The sequence below is a fragment of the Gorilla gorilla genome, chromosome 1 (genome assembly GCF_029281585.2).
Source record: "Gorilla gorilla gorilla isolate KB3781 chromosome 1, NHGRI_mGorGor1-v2.1_pri, whole genome shotgun sequence".
NCBI classification, from domain to species: domain Eukaryota; kingdom Metazoa; phylum Chordata; class Mammalia; order Primates; family Hominidae; genus Gorilla; species Gorilla gorilla.
In genome coordinates, this window is record NC_073224.2 from 195,720,439 (window position 1) to 195,737,757 (window position 17,319).

At 46.0% G+C, this 17,319-nt stretch overlaps 1 protein-coding gene across 3 annotated transcripts; it reads right to left on the reverse strand.

The window, feature by feature from the left end:
* Positions 1-336: 336 nt before the first annotated feature.
* DMAP1 (DNA methyltransferase 1 associated protein 1) lies at positions 337-7,578 on the reverse strand. Of its 3 annotated transcripts, none has more exons than XM_004025660.4 (11): positions 7,482-7,578; positions 7,151-7,300; positions 6,568-6,659; positions 6,111-6,306; positions 2,538-2,696; positions 2,252-2,419; positions 1,766-1,951; positions 1,533-1,604; positions 1,132-1,204; positions 701-993; positions 337-451 (listed from the first exon to the last, which is right to left on the reverse strand). In XM_004025660.4, the coding sequence occupies exons 2-11, from the start codon at positions 7,253-7,255 to the stop codon at positions 392-394; spliced, it is 1,404 nt and encodes a 467-aa protein (XP_004025709.1). In that variant the 5' UTR covers positions 7,256-7,300; positions 7,482-7,578; the 3' UTR covers positions 337-391. The 3 variants fall into 3 exon arrangements, with proteins under 3 accessions (XP_004025709.1, XP_018872637.1, XP_063555453.1); XM_019017092.2 differs by having other exon boundaries at positions 7,151-7,346; XM_063699383.1 differs by having other exon boundaries at positions 7,151-7,260; positions 7,482-7,503.
* Between the last annotated feature and the right edge of the window lie 9,741 nt (positions 7,579-17,319).

Below are 17,319 nucleotides of genomic sequence, written 5' to 3' on the forward strand. Positions count from 1 at the left end.
AGACTGCCTCTGTGCACAAAGCCATCCATGTGTGACTGGCCGTCACTGCAGCACCTGTGACACCCTCACTCAATATGCACACATCTGTGTAAGCGCGGCGACTATCAGTACAAGCTGTGTGCAAAGCCATCTTGAGTGTAAACCACAGGTGCTCTGAGGTGCAGGAATTTGGGTGAAACTGGTAGTGGTTAGTGGTTAGTGGTAGAGAGCTGCTAAGGGCCTGAACACAGGCAAACCTACCTGCCACCCTGTGGAGTGGCCGTGACAATCCCCTCCTTGCCCACCCTTCCCACTAGGGGCATCAGAAGTGAAGGAAAGGAAAAGGAAGCAGCCTGGTCCAACTCAGCAGCTCTATTTACATAACAGCGTCGCCCACACCCCGTGGGGCCTCTCACGGCTTCTTGGCTTTCTTCACAGAAGATGAGCTGGAGGCCGACTCCCGTCGCTTTCTCTGAGGATACACAGAAGGCATTGAGGTCAGTGACCCCCCAAGGCCTGAGTCAGGCTTAGTGCATGTGCTTCACACGCTCAGGGACAGGGACGCCCACTGGTCAACCCACTCCTACCCTCAGTCTCAGACTCGCACAGAAGTGATGATCGTTCCTGCTGCAGGCACTAGAGGGAGAGGAGCCCCTATACCCATGTGCATGTGCTCACTCGCAGGGCCCAGGCGTGCCTCCCAGCCTGTCCAGACTCTTACCGAATTGGGCGTGAGGGGTGCGCCCACCACATCAATGATGGTGTCCTTGGGGTCAGGGCCAAGTCCGGGTTCAGTCACTGCCGGCTCAGCAGAGGCCGGGCCTGGGCCTGATGCCGGTGTGGCAGGGCCCCCTAGCACACCAGCCCGGGCCAGTGCCTCATGACGGTGCCGCAGCATCTGCAGCTCATACTCGCAGTTGGCACAGGCCTGCTTGAGCTCGTAGAGCAGCACCAGGTCGCTTCGCAGCTCATTGAACATGTGCACCAGCTCCTCCGTAGGTGTCGGGCTCAGCTCTGCAGGCAGGTGGCAGGCAGCACGGGCAGAGTCCAGGTGTGGTAGAGGGCCAGCAATGTGAACTCCCCTCCCCCTGCCCAACCTATATCCACAGCCTCGGGTGGGTACACCCTATGGGGCCCAGTCCCCACACTCACCCACACCAAGCTCCAGCAGCATCTGTTCCAGGGCCTTGATCTTCTTCTGTCCCACAGAGCTTGGCAGCTTCATCTGCAATGAAAGCTGGCAAGCTAAGCCTGTCCCAGCCACAAGAGGCTTAGGATGAAGGGGACAAAAGGCAGAGGGAAAGACGGTGGAAGAGAGACGGTAACACATGGAGGTTAACTATGGGCCAGAAAAGGAAATAGCCAGGAAGCTGAATATAGTGAAAGCTGCTGTGACCTTAGCCTGGCCACATCACTGAGATCCTGCCAAGGCCACCTCTGTCTGCAGCAATCTCTCCTACTGCTCCATCCCCACCTGCCTGCAGCGTTTGGGCCACATGGAGCCCAGAGCAGAGCCCAGGACCCAAACTTGCTAAAGGAGGTGACTCACGTACCCGTTGGCTCCGCAGCGTGACACCTGCAGACTTGAAGTCTGGAAACTTGATGCCTGCAGTCTCAGGAACAGCCTGGGGGAGAAGGCATGGAGACCAAGGTGTCACAGGGAGAGGGCCCAGGGTTAGTCCTAGCACCCCATCAGCACTGGGTGCTCTCAGAACCCTCCACTCGGGGTGGGGCCTTGTGCCAGGTGACCCTTCCACCCTGAGCTAGGCTGGCGGAACTTCCGCACCGGCTTCTCAGCCTCCTTTTTCTGGGGTAGCTTCTTCTTGGGGGCCTTGCGTTCCGTGCGCCGCTGCTCTGCAGTGGTGTCTGCTGCTGTGATCAGCTTCTGCAGGTCCTGGCTGCGTTTCTCCCGCTCCTTCTTCCGGGCCTCAATCTTGCGCAGCTCCTGTAGCAGGTACTCCTCCTCTGCCACCTGGGAAAGTGAGGGATGTGAAGTGTGTGAGGGCACTTCTAGGAGTGAGGGTAGACACGGAGGTGACGGGGTGCTGGGCTGTCTGTGAGGGAATCTGAGAAGTAATGGATCATGAGGGAGGTGAAGGGCTATGAAAAGCAGGGGGGATGGCCCATGAGAAGTAGGAATGGGCTTGGGGCAGTTAATAAGGTATCAGTGGGAGGCAGGGGGACCTGGGAGTGGGAGTTGAGGGGACGGAGGATGGAGACAATGAGCAAGGGGTTTGGGGCATGGAGGACAGGTATGTGGCCTTGGGCTTACCTGCTCTGGGGTCCGGTTGTAGAGACGCTCAAGCTGTTCCTTCCGCCGTCGTTCGTGCCCAGCATCAAATACTGGTATCTTAAGGTCTGTGCCTGGCACAGCCCGCACGTTGGCAAGCTTAGCACAGATGTGGTAGTACCGCTCCTTCAGGTCTTCCACAGAACGCTTCTGAGGAGCAAGACAGGGTAGAGGAATGAACATTCAGGGGCATGTGGAAGAGATGGCATAAAAGTAGGGCCTGCTAGACCCAGAAGCTGGGCACCCATGCAAATACACAATGGCTCACCTTGAACTGCTGGTGGTCATACCGGTCATGGATAACAACAAAACGCAGGTCAAAGCGGCGGCTGAGGTCAAAGAGGTGGTCAGTTTCTGCCTTAGTCCAAGCATCATCGTGGAGATAAAGCTGGTACTCCTGCTCCGAGTACACAGGCACCTGCACAGTCTACTAGCACAGAGGGACACAGTAGGGGCATGCCCACATCATGTCATGTCCAGCAGGCTCCAGCCCCCAGTGACCACAGCTGCTCCTGTTTGTTGCCAGACCCTGGGCCTGTGCCCCTGCAGCATGGAGTGAGGAAAGAACTTGTCTGCTTGACTAGAGGTCCTAGCAGGGTTTGGGACTGTAGCCTGCCTCTGATTTATTCCAGGGTCAACTTCACTGTCTTCAGCTCCAGAGCCTCAGTCATGGGACACACACTCCTGCCCCCATAGTTAAGGTGAGGGGCCCACATGTAAGTGCTTCTGTGGAGTCCAAAGGTCAACTCTGGAGTAGGACAGATGGCTAATTACCTGGAGAAAGGCCCAGCAACCCCTAGTCCATACAACTCATCTGAAGCACTACTGCCACCCAGTGGGCACAGTGGGACTTGCCACTCCCCCAGAGTTTGCCAAGGTCAGGCATCTCTACAGAAGCTGGGCCTGAATCCTACCACCAACATACGCAGCCCTGCCAATGCCCCTTCCTCCCTTCTTCCACAGACCTCCCCCAGAGACAAACAGCACTACCACGAGCTGAGTCTGTCAGAGACCCAAGGAAGGAGTCAATGCTAGACTACATCAGGGAAGTCTCTCTTCTCAGTTAAAGACCACAACCAGCTCCAAAACTGGTCGCCTTTTGGACATCTCCTACTGGAGGTCCCCCATGCACCTCAAACTTAGCTCAGTACTGAACTCATGGCCCTCTCTCAAACATTATCTTCTCCAGTCCAGATTTCAGTCAATATCACCATCACCCAACCCAGCTGCTCAAGTCAGAAACCTGGGAGGCATCTTAATTCCTATCTTTCCCCTTGACTCCTCCCTTTCACCAAATCTGTGGCTTTTACCTCCAAAATTTCTGTCTCCATTGCCACTTCTCCATCAGCCTACCCACTGTCACGTGCCTGGATCAGAGAAATAGCCTCGCTACTGATCTCTGCCCACATTCAATCCTCTTCCAATCAATTATCCATCTGCAGCTAAGACGTGATCTCTTTGAACAGTGCTACTTAAAGGATAGTCTGCAAACCAGTGCTGTTTACACTTACCCCTGGTCTACAATGAGAATGGAAACTGAGAGTAGACACTGAAAAACTTACGTAACAATTTTACAGCAATTGTATGCTGTTGAATCTAATATGAAGAAACATGGACTTGTATTTTGTCTTTATAATTTTATTATCTTTATCAGTATCTGATGGTTTGGAAATAAAATAGAAAATGTCCTTCACCACAGATGATTTGAGACACACTGTCCTAGTGTTCTAGAATATATATCTTATCATTACCCCCAGCTATCCCTTATTAAACTCCTCAGAAGCTCTCCATCTAAGATAAAGCATCTTCTAGATAATTCACAAACTCCTGAAGAGCAAGGGTTGTCCAGTTCATCTCGCACCTTTAGGACTCAGCACACTGTATGTATCAGTGTCTACCAAATCAATTAATGAACATACAAATAAATGACCTGGCCTCCTCCTGCAGCCACTGTCCCTCATGAACCCTAAACTGCAGCCAAATGACTAGCAGTTTCTAGAACGTAGCAGACTTCCCCCTTGACCTCTGCTCTTGCCTGAAATGCCTTCCACTTCCACATTCCTTCTACCTAGGTAACTTTCTCAACCTTTCGAGCTCTCAGGCATCATCTCCTCTGGGAAGTCTCTCTGGTTTCCCAGGTTTGGTTACATATTTCTCCTATGCATTTTAATTCAACTTAACTAAAAAACAAACAAACCAACAACTCAGGGCCATGTGCGGTGGCTCACGCCTGTAATCCCAATACTTTGGGAGGCTGAGGTGGGCAGATCACTTGAGCCTAAGAGTTTGAGACCAGCCTGGGAAACATGGTGAAACCCAGTCTCTAAAAAAAAACACAAAAATTAGCCAGGCATGTTGGTGCATGCCGGTGGTCCCAGCTACTCAGGAGGGTGAGGTGGGAGGATCGCTTGAGCCCTGGAGGTGGAGGATGCAATGAGCTGAGATCACACCACTGCACTCCAGCCTGGCAGACAGAAAGAGACCCTGTCTCAAAGAAGGAAAAAAAAAAAAATCCTCAGGAACTGTGCAGCCAGTCCTCTCAAGTAGCTCATAGTCAAGTGAGGAAGACACTTTTTCATTCATTCAACAAATATTTACCATGGGGCTGCAATACCTATGCTGGAGACACAGTGCTGCATATGACAGGCAGGGATCTTAGCCTCTCAAAGCTCATACTGCAGCTGAAAAAACAATTTTGGTACTGTGTGGGAAGTTTGATACATAGGGTATAACAAGTGACACTCCAGCCCAGGGACAAAGATTGGTTAGAGAAGAGGTAAATGAGGCTTTTAGGATCTAAGTCTAGGCTATTCCAGGCCGCAGCAGCTGTGAGGCCACACTGTACAATGACTTAAGTAATGGACTAGGAAACCTAGCCCAATCTAGCTCTGCCTCTCACTGGCTGGGTGAGTCTGGGAAGGCCGTGCTCTGCTGAGCTACACAGGTAACTCTGCTTGGACTAGGGGGCTGGCATAGGGATGAAGAATATAGTCAGAGATGTGATTTATTATGGAAAAAGAATCAACAGCACTCAATAAATAGATGTATCACTGGCATCCAGCTCAAATGCCACGTTCTCAGACCCTCCCTGACCAACCTAAGGTAGGACTCCCCTACACCTACAAGTTCACTCTTTATCTCATTTCGTATCCATTCAAATCCTGGTTTCGTGTTATTGACGGCTCTTATTTGAAAGACTCCAATTTATTTCCTTACATGTTTGTTGTTTGTTTTCCCCTACCTTCTTTGTTCTGTTGTTGATTTAAATACTGTGAGGACTAAGGGAGAAGACTAAGTCAAGGACGATCCCCCAAGTTTCTGGTTTGGGAAACTGGGTGGAAGATGGTGCCATTCACTGAGATGGGGAACAGATTTGGGACCGACAGAGGGAAGATGATGAGCTCTGTTCAGGGTACCTACCTGATGTAAGGTACCTGTGGGGCATTGAGAAAGAGATATTAGTAAATGACTGGATGCGAAGGAACCACTGCTCTGGATCGGTGACTTGTAGAGAGGGTAACTGAAGCCACAGGGTTCATACTAAGGAAGTAGAGAACAAGAAGACTAGAGCACCTAGGATACAGCTCTGAGGAACAGCAACATTTGAAAGACCAAGAAAAGCCATGAAAAACCAGAGCAGGTCCGGGAAAGAACAGGATCGCTTGGGCAGAAAAGACCCACAGAGTCCTACTCTGCATGCATTTGCCACGAGGATTGAGTGGGTAATCACAGTTGGGCATGAGCGTGCCCCCAGAACCAACCCTAGGAGACTGGAGAGCTCGCACAAATGGCTCAAAGTGGGAGGGCAATCTTGGCCTGTGTCCGAATGAAGGTAGCTTACCTTATTGAACCTGGCAAAGGGGTAGTCCTTGCCCTCCTCCGCTGCACGTCGCCAGTGGAAGAACATTGCTCCGTCCTTGCGGGCCGGGTTGGTGAATGGCATCCACTTCCAAGGCCGCACCTTCTTGGAGCCCAACTTGGCCTTCACTGTACGGTATCCCTGGCCAGTGTCACTGGGTAGCAGTGGGGGTGCATCCCTGGCAGGGAGGTTTAGGGAGATGCGAGGTTAGAATCAGAAGGTGTGTTAAAGAGCTTTTTGTCCCAGGGAGCTGATCTACCCTACCCTATAGCAAGAAAGTCATGTCCTGGAGCAAAAGATTTCAGGTCCTCCTGCATCCTGCTAAGCAAGCAGGAGCCCTTGCTGGGGAGGAGAAAATTGCTAGAGAAAACTAGGAGTTAGGGGCATGGCAGGTGAATCAGGGGCCAAAACCTGGGGGACTTGGGACTCCAATACTTGCTTCTTGTCAGAGTAGAGCAAGGCATAGACTTCCCGGTGCATGCCCTCGGGCCTCTTGAAAGTCAGTGTCTCAGAGGACTTCTTGGATTTTTTCTGAGGAAGGAAACCACAGAAAGGAACCACAACCTAGACCCTTTCCTGAAAATTCTTTAGTCCAGCTCAATCCCTGAACAGAGCAGCACCTACAGGGTCAATGACAGGCAAACTGACACACTGTAAAGGCACAGAAACCCACTCCCAGGGACACCACCCTACCCCCAAATCAGAGAAGTCCCCTCCCCATCCCACCAACTCTCAGACTGTTACAATGTCTTGATCTCTCCCCAACAATATCTTGCAAAAATCACACTTGCCTGGTCCTCCCATCTCTTAGAGGTGTCATACCCTCTTGGTCCCACCATCTCCCATGATGTCCCATCTCCTCCCTCCCATCAAGGATGACACATATTCCCTGTCCTGTTATGTCACCCCTTTTATCGTCCAACTCACTGTAAATGTAGCACCCATCCCTTGCCCGTTGTCACTCCTCCCCATCTTCACTCCCCTACCCTCCCCTAGCCAACGCTTTCAGGTGCCCCTGCTACCTTGTCCGGGTTGATAATGTCCTTCTTGCTGATGGTCCCAGAGGCTGCATCCCCTTCTGGACCCCCGAGTTCTAGAATGTCCCGTACATCCGCGCCCGTAGCCATCGCGCCTGAGAGATGGGGGAGCCACCGGAGGTCAAGGGTCAGTGCCTGAAGAAGGACCAGGCTCAGGTCAGGAGGCGGGGCCAATCCAGACCTAAGCGGAGGCGAGGTGAAGGGGCGGGCCAAGAGGAGAAGGGTGGTAAAGGTCAGGTCGGGGATCTGCCTGTGCCCCACGGCTTGGATGTTCCTAACGGCCCCTTCAGCCACCTGGGCCCTCGCACTTCCTCACCTGGGTCCGGCAGCTGCAGCCCCCACTACCACTCCCCCGTCCCCGCAAAGCCGCGGCAGAAACTTCCGGCGGTGCTCATTCGGAACGCGGCCGACAGAAACACTTCCGGTCGGTGTTGTAGGAAACGAAGCCGACTGGCAACCGAGGGTGAAAGCTACTGGCCGTGCTGAGCTTGCCACCCTTTGGTTCTCCCGCGAGCCTGTTTTCATTGGTGCACTGCCTGCCTTCTGGCATTTTCCCTCTACGATGCTACGTTGCGTCTCAGGCGGTGAAGAGATACCAGAACTTTGTGACTTTGGGAAGTCACTTAATTTCTCTGGACCTTTTTCTTCATTTGCAGAATGGAAATTGTAATGGCACCTGTGTAAATGAAATACCAAGAATCCTTGTAAAACATTAGCACGGTGCGTGGGACATTTACTATTTTTTTATTAAATGAGTTAATGATTTGAATTGCCCCCTCTTCATTAAGTGCTAATGTGTACTAGGCACTGTGCTAAGCTTGGAGGTGAAGAGATAAACTTTAAATTGTGATAAGCTTGAAGATGAAGAAATAAAGGCAGAGCTTCCTAGGGCGGCTGCCAAAATGGAGTAAGGTGTGGGCCCTCATTTGCACCTCCTCTGATGGAGATATCTGTGGGTTGTGGCCTCGTGGGGCTTTCCTGGAGGCCAGCTTCGTGGCACTTCACTAGTACAGGAGCTAGCTGCACTCTTTGGGCTACGAAGAAGCCCAAAACACAGCCCCAAGCAGGAACCAGCTTAGAAGTATCCCTCAAGGGAATAAACCTGGGGATCTTCCTGGAAAGAGAGAGACAGGAGGTCCTGAGGAAGGGCACAAGGGACAAGGAAAGCAGCTCCCAGCTTCAGCAGTCTGCAAACCAGCCTGTCAGTTTGAAGGACACATAGCCTGGGGGATAGGGTGGGGCTTGTTAAGGCATTAAGAAGGCCAGACCCCAAGTCAAGACCTGCCAAAGATACCAGCAGGGACTAGAGGAGCAGACAGTTTGCACAAGTTAGCTATAAGTGGTGTAGCCTGTTCTGGCCTGGAGAAGACAAGGGGATACAACAGCTGTAGCCACAAGCCTGACTAGTCCCCAAAACTTTGGAGAACTAGGCCTGGAGGTACAAACCTGTTCCTGGGCCTGATTCCTGGATGGATCCACTGAGCTCCAAACAGTTTCTGGAGGAAGTCACAGTCTTACAGCAGAAATTGTCCACAGGGTAAGGAAATGGTCCTTGGAGCCAGAAAGGGAGAGAGCAATTGGCTGCCTGAAACACTTGATCCTAGTTGTAGTTAATTGTGTAATTACTTGTTTAATATATATCTCTAATAGACTCATTTCTGTGAAGACAGGGATCACAGTACATAAAGGAATGTAAGTGCCAGGCACTGTTCTAGACTGGGCATGCAGTGGGTGAACGAGATACAAATAGCTACTGGTGGAGCTTATATTTAGTGGAGAAGGAGAAACACTTAGGAAATAGACAATAAAATTGATAATGTAAGTTTTGATGGTAACAAGAGCTAGGAAGGAAATGAAATAGAGCGATGGGATGGAGAACTGCTTTCCATAGTCTGGTCAGGGAAAGTTAGTGGTCTCTCTTTTTTTATAAATGTGTATATACATAGAAAAAATTCTGCAAAGGACTAAACTGAAATGATTCCATCACTTGTTTTTATCTGGCAATTTATATTTTCTATACTTTCTATAATGAATGTGTACCTCTTCTATAATAAAAGGAAGGAATGAAGGGAAGAAGGAAAGGAAGAAGGAAAGACAGGCAGACTGTGCTCTGTGGAAGGTGGACCAGGCCAGAGTTTAGGAGACTAGAGGGCAGTTGTGACTATCTAGGTTAGAGGTGTTGGGAAACTGAACTAAGGTTGTAGCAGTGGCAATGGATTCCAGATATTTAGAGAAAGATGACCATGTTATCTGCAAATAATGACAAGTTTATCCCCTCCTTTCAATTTATACCCCTTATTTCTTTTTCTTTTAGCATTTTCCAGTACCTCCAGTAACTGGTTAAACAGCAGGTGTGGTCGTGGGCATCCTTGTCTTTTTCCAGATCTTAAGGGGAGTGCATTTAAATTTTTTCTATTAAACATAACATTTGCTCCAGGTTGTTTGTATATACTCTTTCCCAAATTAAGGAACATTCTTCTTAGTTTTCTAAGAGTTATTTATTCCTTAAGGTGATCATCTTTAGCAAAAAAAAAAAATGCTTTTCATCAATTGATATCAATTGATATATTTATAAGAATTATCTCCTTTAGTCTACTACTGAAGTGTATTAACAGATTTTGTGATGTTACATTTATGGAATGAAATCCATCTGATCATAATACATATGTAAAGAAGGTATACTTTTGGGCTTAGCTAGCTAATAGTTTATTTAGGATTTTTAAAAAATCAATTTATAACTGAAATGGGCCTATAATTTTCTTTTCTTTTAACTATCCTGATGTGATTTTGGAATCAGAATTATGCTTGTCTTCTAAAATGAGTCAGGAACCTTCATTCTTTTTCTACCCTTTGAACAATGCGCAACACACACACACATACATTTTAGTTTAGTAGAAATGACCTAAAAACCCTCAGGCCTTTTTTTGTTTGGGGGCAAAGGGAGTCTTTAAGGATTATTTTAAACACTTATTAGTCTATCTCTTCTTGATTTCAATATTAGTAGTTTATATTTTCCTCACAAGAATAGCTAAAAGTGAAAAGACTGACAATACCAAGTGTTGGTGAGGATGTGAAGCAACAGAACTCTCATACATTACTGGTGGAAATAAAATTATTACAACCACATAGAAACATTGACACTATCTACTAAAGTCAAACATCCATATCCCTGATGTCACAGCAGTTCTACTCCTAGGTATATTCCTAAGAGAAATAAGTGCTTATGTTCACAGAAAGACATATACAGAAATGATCATAACACTGTTATTCATCATAGTCCCAAACTGGAAACAGTTCAAAAGTCTCTCAAAAGTATAAATAAATTATAGTATAGTCATACAATGGAATACCACAAGCAATGAGAAAGCAAAAAATACTGCTACATGCAAGGATATGAATGCATCTCACTGACAAAATGTTGTATGAAAGAAGAAAGGCACAAATGAATACATAATGTATAATTCCATTCATATGAAGTTCAAAACTAGACAAAACTGATCTGTCATGATAGAGATCAAAACAGTGGGAGGGGCACCAAGGGGGAGAAGGCATGAGCCTCTTGGAGTGCTGGGAGTGTTCTACATCTTGATCTGGGTGATGGTATATGGTTACATACATTCCTATGTAAACATCATTGAGCTGGCACATTTAAGAATGTGCCTTTTATTGTATGAAAGTTATACCTCAATAAAAAGGAAGCAAGTATTAAGCATATAGGAAATAATTGATAAATTTGACTATATAAAGGTAAGTTACAACCCTAGGGTTAACAAAAGTTAAATCTTAAAATTTAGTGTTTTGTTGACCAAACAACAAGGAGGTCTCTGTGAATAAATTAATACCTTCCATTACACCTATGTGAATAAAACTCGACAAATAAAGCAAAAATCAGGCTAGGTGTGGTGGCTCATGCCTGTAATCCCAATACTTTGGGAGGCCAAGGTGGGTGAATCGCTTGAGCCCAGGAGTTCAAGACCAGTCTAGGCAACATGGCGAAATCTCATTTCTACAACAAATACAAAAATTAGCTGAGTGTGGTGGCGCACACCTGTTGTCCCAGCTACCTGGGATGCTGAGGTGGGAGGATCACCTCAGCCCAGAAGGTTGAGGCTGCAGTGAGCCGTTATGGTGCCATTGAACGCCAGCCTGGGTGACAGAGCAAGACACCGTCTCAAAACAATGACAGCAACAAAACATCTGATCAAATCAGAAATCACTAAACAAACTTAGATGGGCAAATCTGTGCTTATGAATGGTAATAGACCCCAAAGAGGGACTGGAGCAAGACTGACATCTTTCTCTGCCTGTATTTTGAGTAGACTTGCAAATCACATCCCTCAATCAGGGAAGAAGTGAAAAAAAAAAAAACAACAAGCACTTTGTTCCTGGAGATAAACAAAATGATACAAAAACAGGGCCACACTGAATAGTTCTAAACCCAAAATAAATGAAAGCTTAATTCTTTCCAGTACCTTACTACTGATGCTGTAGCAAAGACAACTTTATTCCCGATTTTTGCAATGCTGATCTCCAACAGAACTCTCATAATTTTGAGAGAGAATTGCTGTTTTTCCACCATGAACAAATTGGTAAGTTTGCTTATCTTTTTTATGTTGTATTTATTATTTGGTTAACCAGTCCTTCTAAAGTCTGGACTTTCTTACAGACTTTTTTTTTGCAAGTCAATTATTTTGCTTTCCAAACTAAACTAAGTAAATAAAAATTAAAGTAAGAGATAAAGTGCTGCACCTTGCTCCACCCACCTTGAAGACAGAATTACAAAAGTTGGTGGTCCTCTTTGGATTTGGAGGCATATGAACAATATTTGATCATGCTCTGACTCATTTACAAGGTAACCTATCAGTTTTGAGAGGGGCCTGGCTCAAGAAGGGGTTCTGTGTGACATCCAGGTCACCGTGCAAGATATGCTGCCATTTGGGACTGATTATCCAACAGACCCAATGATATTGGAAGTATCTGGTGACAAAGATCTCATGTATAGTCTCTGGCAATCCTAACAGCAGAATCACAGCACAGCCACCCAGAGTTCTGAAGGCTATAATCTCACCTATAAACAACTGCCGCTGCTTAAAAAGCAGTTTCTCTTACCTGGTGCAGTGGCTCATGCCTATAATCCTAGCACTTTGGGACGCAAAGGCAGGAGGATTGCTTGAGTCCAGGAGTTCAAGACCAGCCTGGCCAATATAATGAGACCTGTCTTTACTTTAGAAAAAGAAAAATTAGCCAGGTGTGATGGCATGTGCCTGTAGTCCCAGCTGCTCAAGAGGCTGAAGCAGGAGAATTACTTGAGCCCAGGAGTTTGAGGTTGCAGTGAGCTATGATCACTCCACTGTACTCCAGTCTGGTTAACAGAGCAAGACCCTGTCTCAACAACAACAAACAGGCAGTCTCTGGCTTACAGTTGGGCTCTTGTAGAAACTGAATGCCTGACCATGAGACACTAACTGGAACTGCCCAGCATGAACTGAGAATTATCCAATTCACTGAACCATGAAGTTGGGGGTGTAAGTCAACAATCCATTATTAAATGTGAGAGATATGTGTGAGACCTTCCTTCCTTTCCATTATTAATATTTAAAGCTATAAATTTCACTCTAATCACTGCTGTAGCTGTACCTTGCAAATTGTTACATTTTCATTATCATTCTAATTTTCCGTGTGCCTTCTTCTTTGTTTATTTTATTTTTATTTAGAGCAGGGTCTCACTCTGACAGTCCAGACTGGAGTGCAGAGGCAAGATCATAGCTCACTGCAACCTTGAACTCCTAGGCTCAAGTGATCCTCCCACCTCAGCCTCCTGAGTAGCTGCGACTACAGGTGCACACCATCATGCCAAGCTAATTTTTAAAAAACATTTTTCGTAGAGATAAGTTCTCGTTATGTTACTCAGGCTGGTCTCAAACTTCTGTTCTCAAGCAATCCTCCTGCCTCAGCCTCCCAAAGTGCCGGGATTACAGGTATGAGCCACTATACCCAGCCTGATTCAATCCTTTTAAATTTATGGAAACTTGTTTTATGATCCAGCATATGGTTCATTAGTGAATGTACCAAGTGTACTTGAAAAGAAGGTGTATCGGCCAGGCACAGTGGCTCACGCCTGTAATCCCAGCACTTTGGGAGGTCAAGGCGGGCAAATCACTTGAGGTCAGGAGTTCAAGACCAGCCTGGCCAACATGGCGAAAACCCGTCTCTACTAAAAATACAAAAATTAGTCAGGTGTGGTGGCGCATGCCTCTAATCTCAGCTATGCGGGAGGCTGAGGCAGGAGAATCGCTTTAACCCAGGAGGCAGAGGCTGCAGTGAGCCAAGATTGCACCACTGCACTCCAGCCTGGGCGACAGAGCGAGACTTCGTCTCAAAAAAAAAAAACCAGAATGTGTATCTTGGTATTTTGCAATTGTTTGGTGTAGGGTTCTGTAAATGTTAATGAGGTCAAAATGATTGATAATATTATTCATATCATCTATGTCTCTATTGGTTGTTTTTTTTTTTTTGTCTATTTTTCTATCAGTTGCTGAGGGGGGTTAAAGTCTCCAACTATGATTGTGGAATTGTCTCTCCTTTCCTCCCTCCCTTCCCTCCCTCCCTCCCTCCCTTTCTTCCTTCCTTCCTTCTTTCTTTTTTTTTCTGAGGCAGGATATCTGTCGCCCAGGCTGGAGTGCAGTGGCATGATCTTGGCTCATTGCATCCTCCAACTCCCTGGGCTCAGGTGATCCTCCCACCTCAGCCTCTTGAGTAGCTGGGACTACAGGCACGCACCACCACACATGGCTAACTTTTTTTAGATATTGGATTCACCATGTTGCCCAGGCTGGTCTCGAACTCCTGGGCTCAAGCGATCCGCCTGCTTTAGTATTTAGTTCTTAGTTATATTTTCTAGGAAGTACAAGTAGCCAAAATTGTTCCAAAAAGAGTTGGAGAACCAGATAGAGCAATAACCATAGAAAAACAAGAATGAGCTATAATTTTGAAAGGTAACAGGCTGAAAATTATAAATAGGTGAGTTCTATTTGACCTTCAAGTAACAGATTATTGTTAATTCGAGTCAACTTTATTTTATTTATTTATTTTATTTTATTTTATTTTATTTTATTTTATTTTATTTTAGATGGAGTCTCGCTCATTGCCCAGGCTGGAGACCAGTGGCGCAATCTCGGTTCACTTCAACCTCAGGTTCATAGTATTAGTATTACATAATACTATGTATATAGTATTATTTCTCTTTTTATGTTTGGGGTTTGTAAGGTGAAGCAGCTTGTTCTCATGGGGGAACATTGTGACATATCCTATAACACTAGACCTCCAGAAACATCACTGAGATGTGTTTTCATGGGATTTGCAGTTTGTTCTTCAGTGTACCTGGGGGATTGTCTCCAGGACCCCCATGTATACCCAAATCCATGCATACTCAAGTCCTGCAGTTGGCCCTGCAGAACCCGTGCATAAGTGGACACGCACAGTTCAAACCCGTGTGTTCAAGGGTCCACTGTACTTTATCTCAGTGAATCTAAGTTGCTTTGACCCTAGTGCATTCTTGATTTACCAGAAGGTGTCAGAACTATCACCTCTATTTCCTCCTGCTGACAGTGATTTTAAGAAGTCATCCATTAGCCACATCAGGGGAAGAGGAGCCATTTCTGCTGGCAAGAGAGAGGCTCAAGAGGGTAGAATCTGGGATGGCCTGAGTTATCTAAATGCCTTCTTTCCTGATCAGTGCCCCAGCATTCACATGAAAGACCTGGCAGTGTGTGAATTTCACTCATATTATGCTACAGCAATTATTGGTATCACATTTTGAATTTCAATTCCAGCTATAATCAGCTCCATGACTGCAAGAGATAAATTATTTTTATCATACACATAGAAAGTCAATGATTTGAGACTTATCTTGAGCCAAATTTTAGGGTATTGAGCTCTTTTTTTTTTCAGTCTGACCAGAATAGTTAAAAGAAACCTCTCTTCACTGCACAGTTCACAAATTCCCTCTGCCCCCACCCCCCATCAAATTCTGTGAGAAAAATTGCTTGGTTCCCCCAAAGTTTTGCCTTCAAGGAATCTGTCGTTCAGGTAATAATCAATTGCAGGTGATAATCTATTCTCTGCAAGCCAAGGGCTAGCTTTAAGTTCAGCTAGATTTTTACTGCCCAAACCTAAATACCAAATCCATGCCTTTCTGATACCAATTCCTGTGTCAGCTACAAGTCATAGTTCTTAGTTATATTTTCTAGGAAGTACAAGTAGCCAAAATTGTTCCAAAAAGAGTTGGAGAACCAGATAGAGCAATAACCGTAGAAAAACAAGAATGAGCTACCATTTTGAAAGGTAACAGGCTGAAAATTATAAGTAGGTGAGTTCTATTTGACCTTCAAGTGACAGATTATTGTTAATTCAAGTCAACTTTATTTTATTTATTTATTTTATTTTATTTGAGATGGAGTCTCGCTCATTGCCCAGGCTGGAGACCAGTGGCGCGATCTCGGTTCACTGCAACCTCAGGTCAAGAAATTCTCCTGCCTCAGCCTCCCGAGTAGCTGGGATTATAGACGCCTGCCACCACACCCGGCTAATTTTTGTATTTTTAGTAGAGACGGAGTTTCACCGTGTTGGCCAGGCTGGTCTCGAACTCCTGACCTCAAGTGATCTGCCCGCCTCGGCCTACCAAAGTGCTGGTACCAGTCCATGGCCTGAGGATTGGGGACCCCAGCTCTAGAGCATATTAGTTAAAATTGTTCTCAACTTATGAAAATAGCATAATATAAATACCAGAGCCTATCAAGAGAGCCTTTGAAGAATATGTAATTCTCATCTTATGTAAATTATTTAAGAAAGTAAGGGCTGGGCACAGTGGCTCACACATGGATTGCCAGCACTTTGGGAGGCCAAGGCAGGAGAATCACTTGAGGCCAGGGGTTCAAGACCAACCTGGGCAACATGGCAAGACCCTGTCTCTACAAAAAAAAAAAAAAGTAAAAATTAGCCGGGCATGGTGATATGCACCTGTAGTCCTAGCTACTCAGAAGCCTGAGGCAAGAGGATTGCCTGAGCCCAGGACATGGACACTGCACTCAAGGGCAACAAAGTAAGACCCTGTCGAAAAAAAAAAGAAGAAAAGGATGTAAGAAAAGATGGAATGCCACCCAACACAATTTACTGACTAGTATATACTGAAACCAAAGCCAGACAACAGAAAAAAAAAAAAGATCTCATTTATGAACAATAAAACAAAAATCCTGAATAAAATGTTAATAAATTAAATCTCACATGGCTGGGCACAGTGGCTCATACCTGTAAGGCCAGCACTTTGGGAGGAGGGAGGATTGCTTGAGGCCAGGCATTTGAGACCAGCCTGGGCAACATAGCAAGAGCCCACCTCCACAAAACTTTTTTTTTAAACTTAGCCTGGTACGATGGCACACATCTGTAGTCCCAGCTGCTTGGGAGGCTGAAGCAGGAGGATCACTTCAGCCTACGAATTGGAGGCTGCAGTGCACTGTGATTGTGCCACTGCACTCAGCCTGGGTGACAGAGCAAGACCCTGTCCCAAAAATCAACAACAACAAATTAAATATAACAGTATATTAAAAGAACAATTTAGCCAGGTGCGATGGCTCATTTCTGTAATCCCAGCACTTTGGAGGGCCGAGGCAGGTGGATCACTTGAGGTCAGGAATTTGAGACCAGCCTGGCCAACATGGTGAAAACTCATCTCTACTGAAAATACAAAAATTGGCCAGGCATGGTGGTGTGTGCCTGTAATTGCAGCTACTCAGGAGGCTAAGGCGGAAGAAACACTCAAACCCGGGAGGCAGAGGTTGCAGTGAGCCAAGATTGCACCACTGCACTCCAACCTGGGTGACAAAGCGAGACTCTGTCTAAAAAAAAAAAAAAGAACAATTCATGAAGTCTAAGGAGGATTTATCCCAGCTTTGCTAAGATGGTTCAGCATTAGAATATATATACTTATTAATGATGTAAACATAAAAAACCCAATTATCTGAATAAATTAAATGCACATTAATAATATAAAAGAAGAAAAAATATCCTAGCAAACTAGGGAAAAATGCTTAATTGATACATGTTTTGTTTTTAATAAAACAATGATAAAAAACCTACAGCAAATGCCATAGGTAATG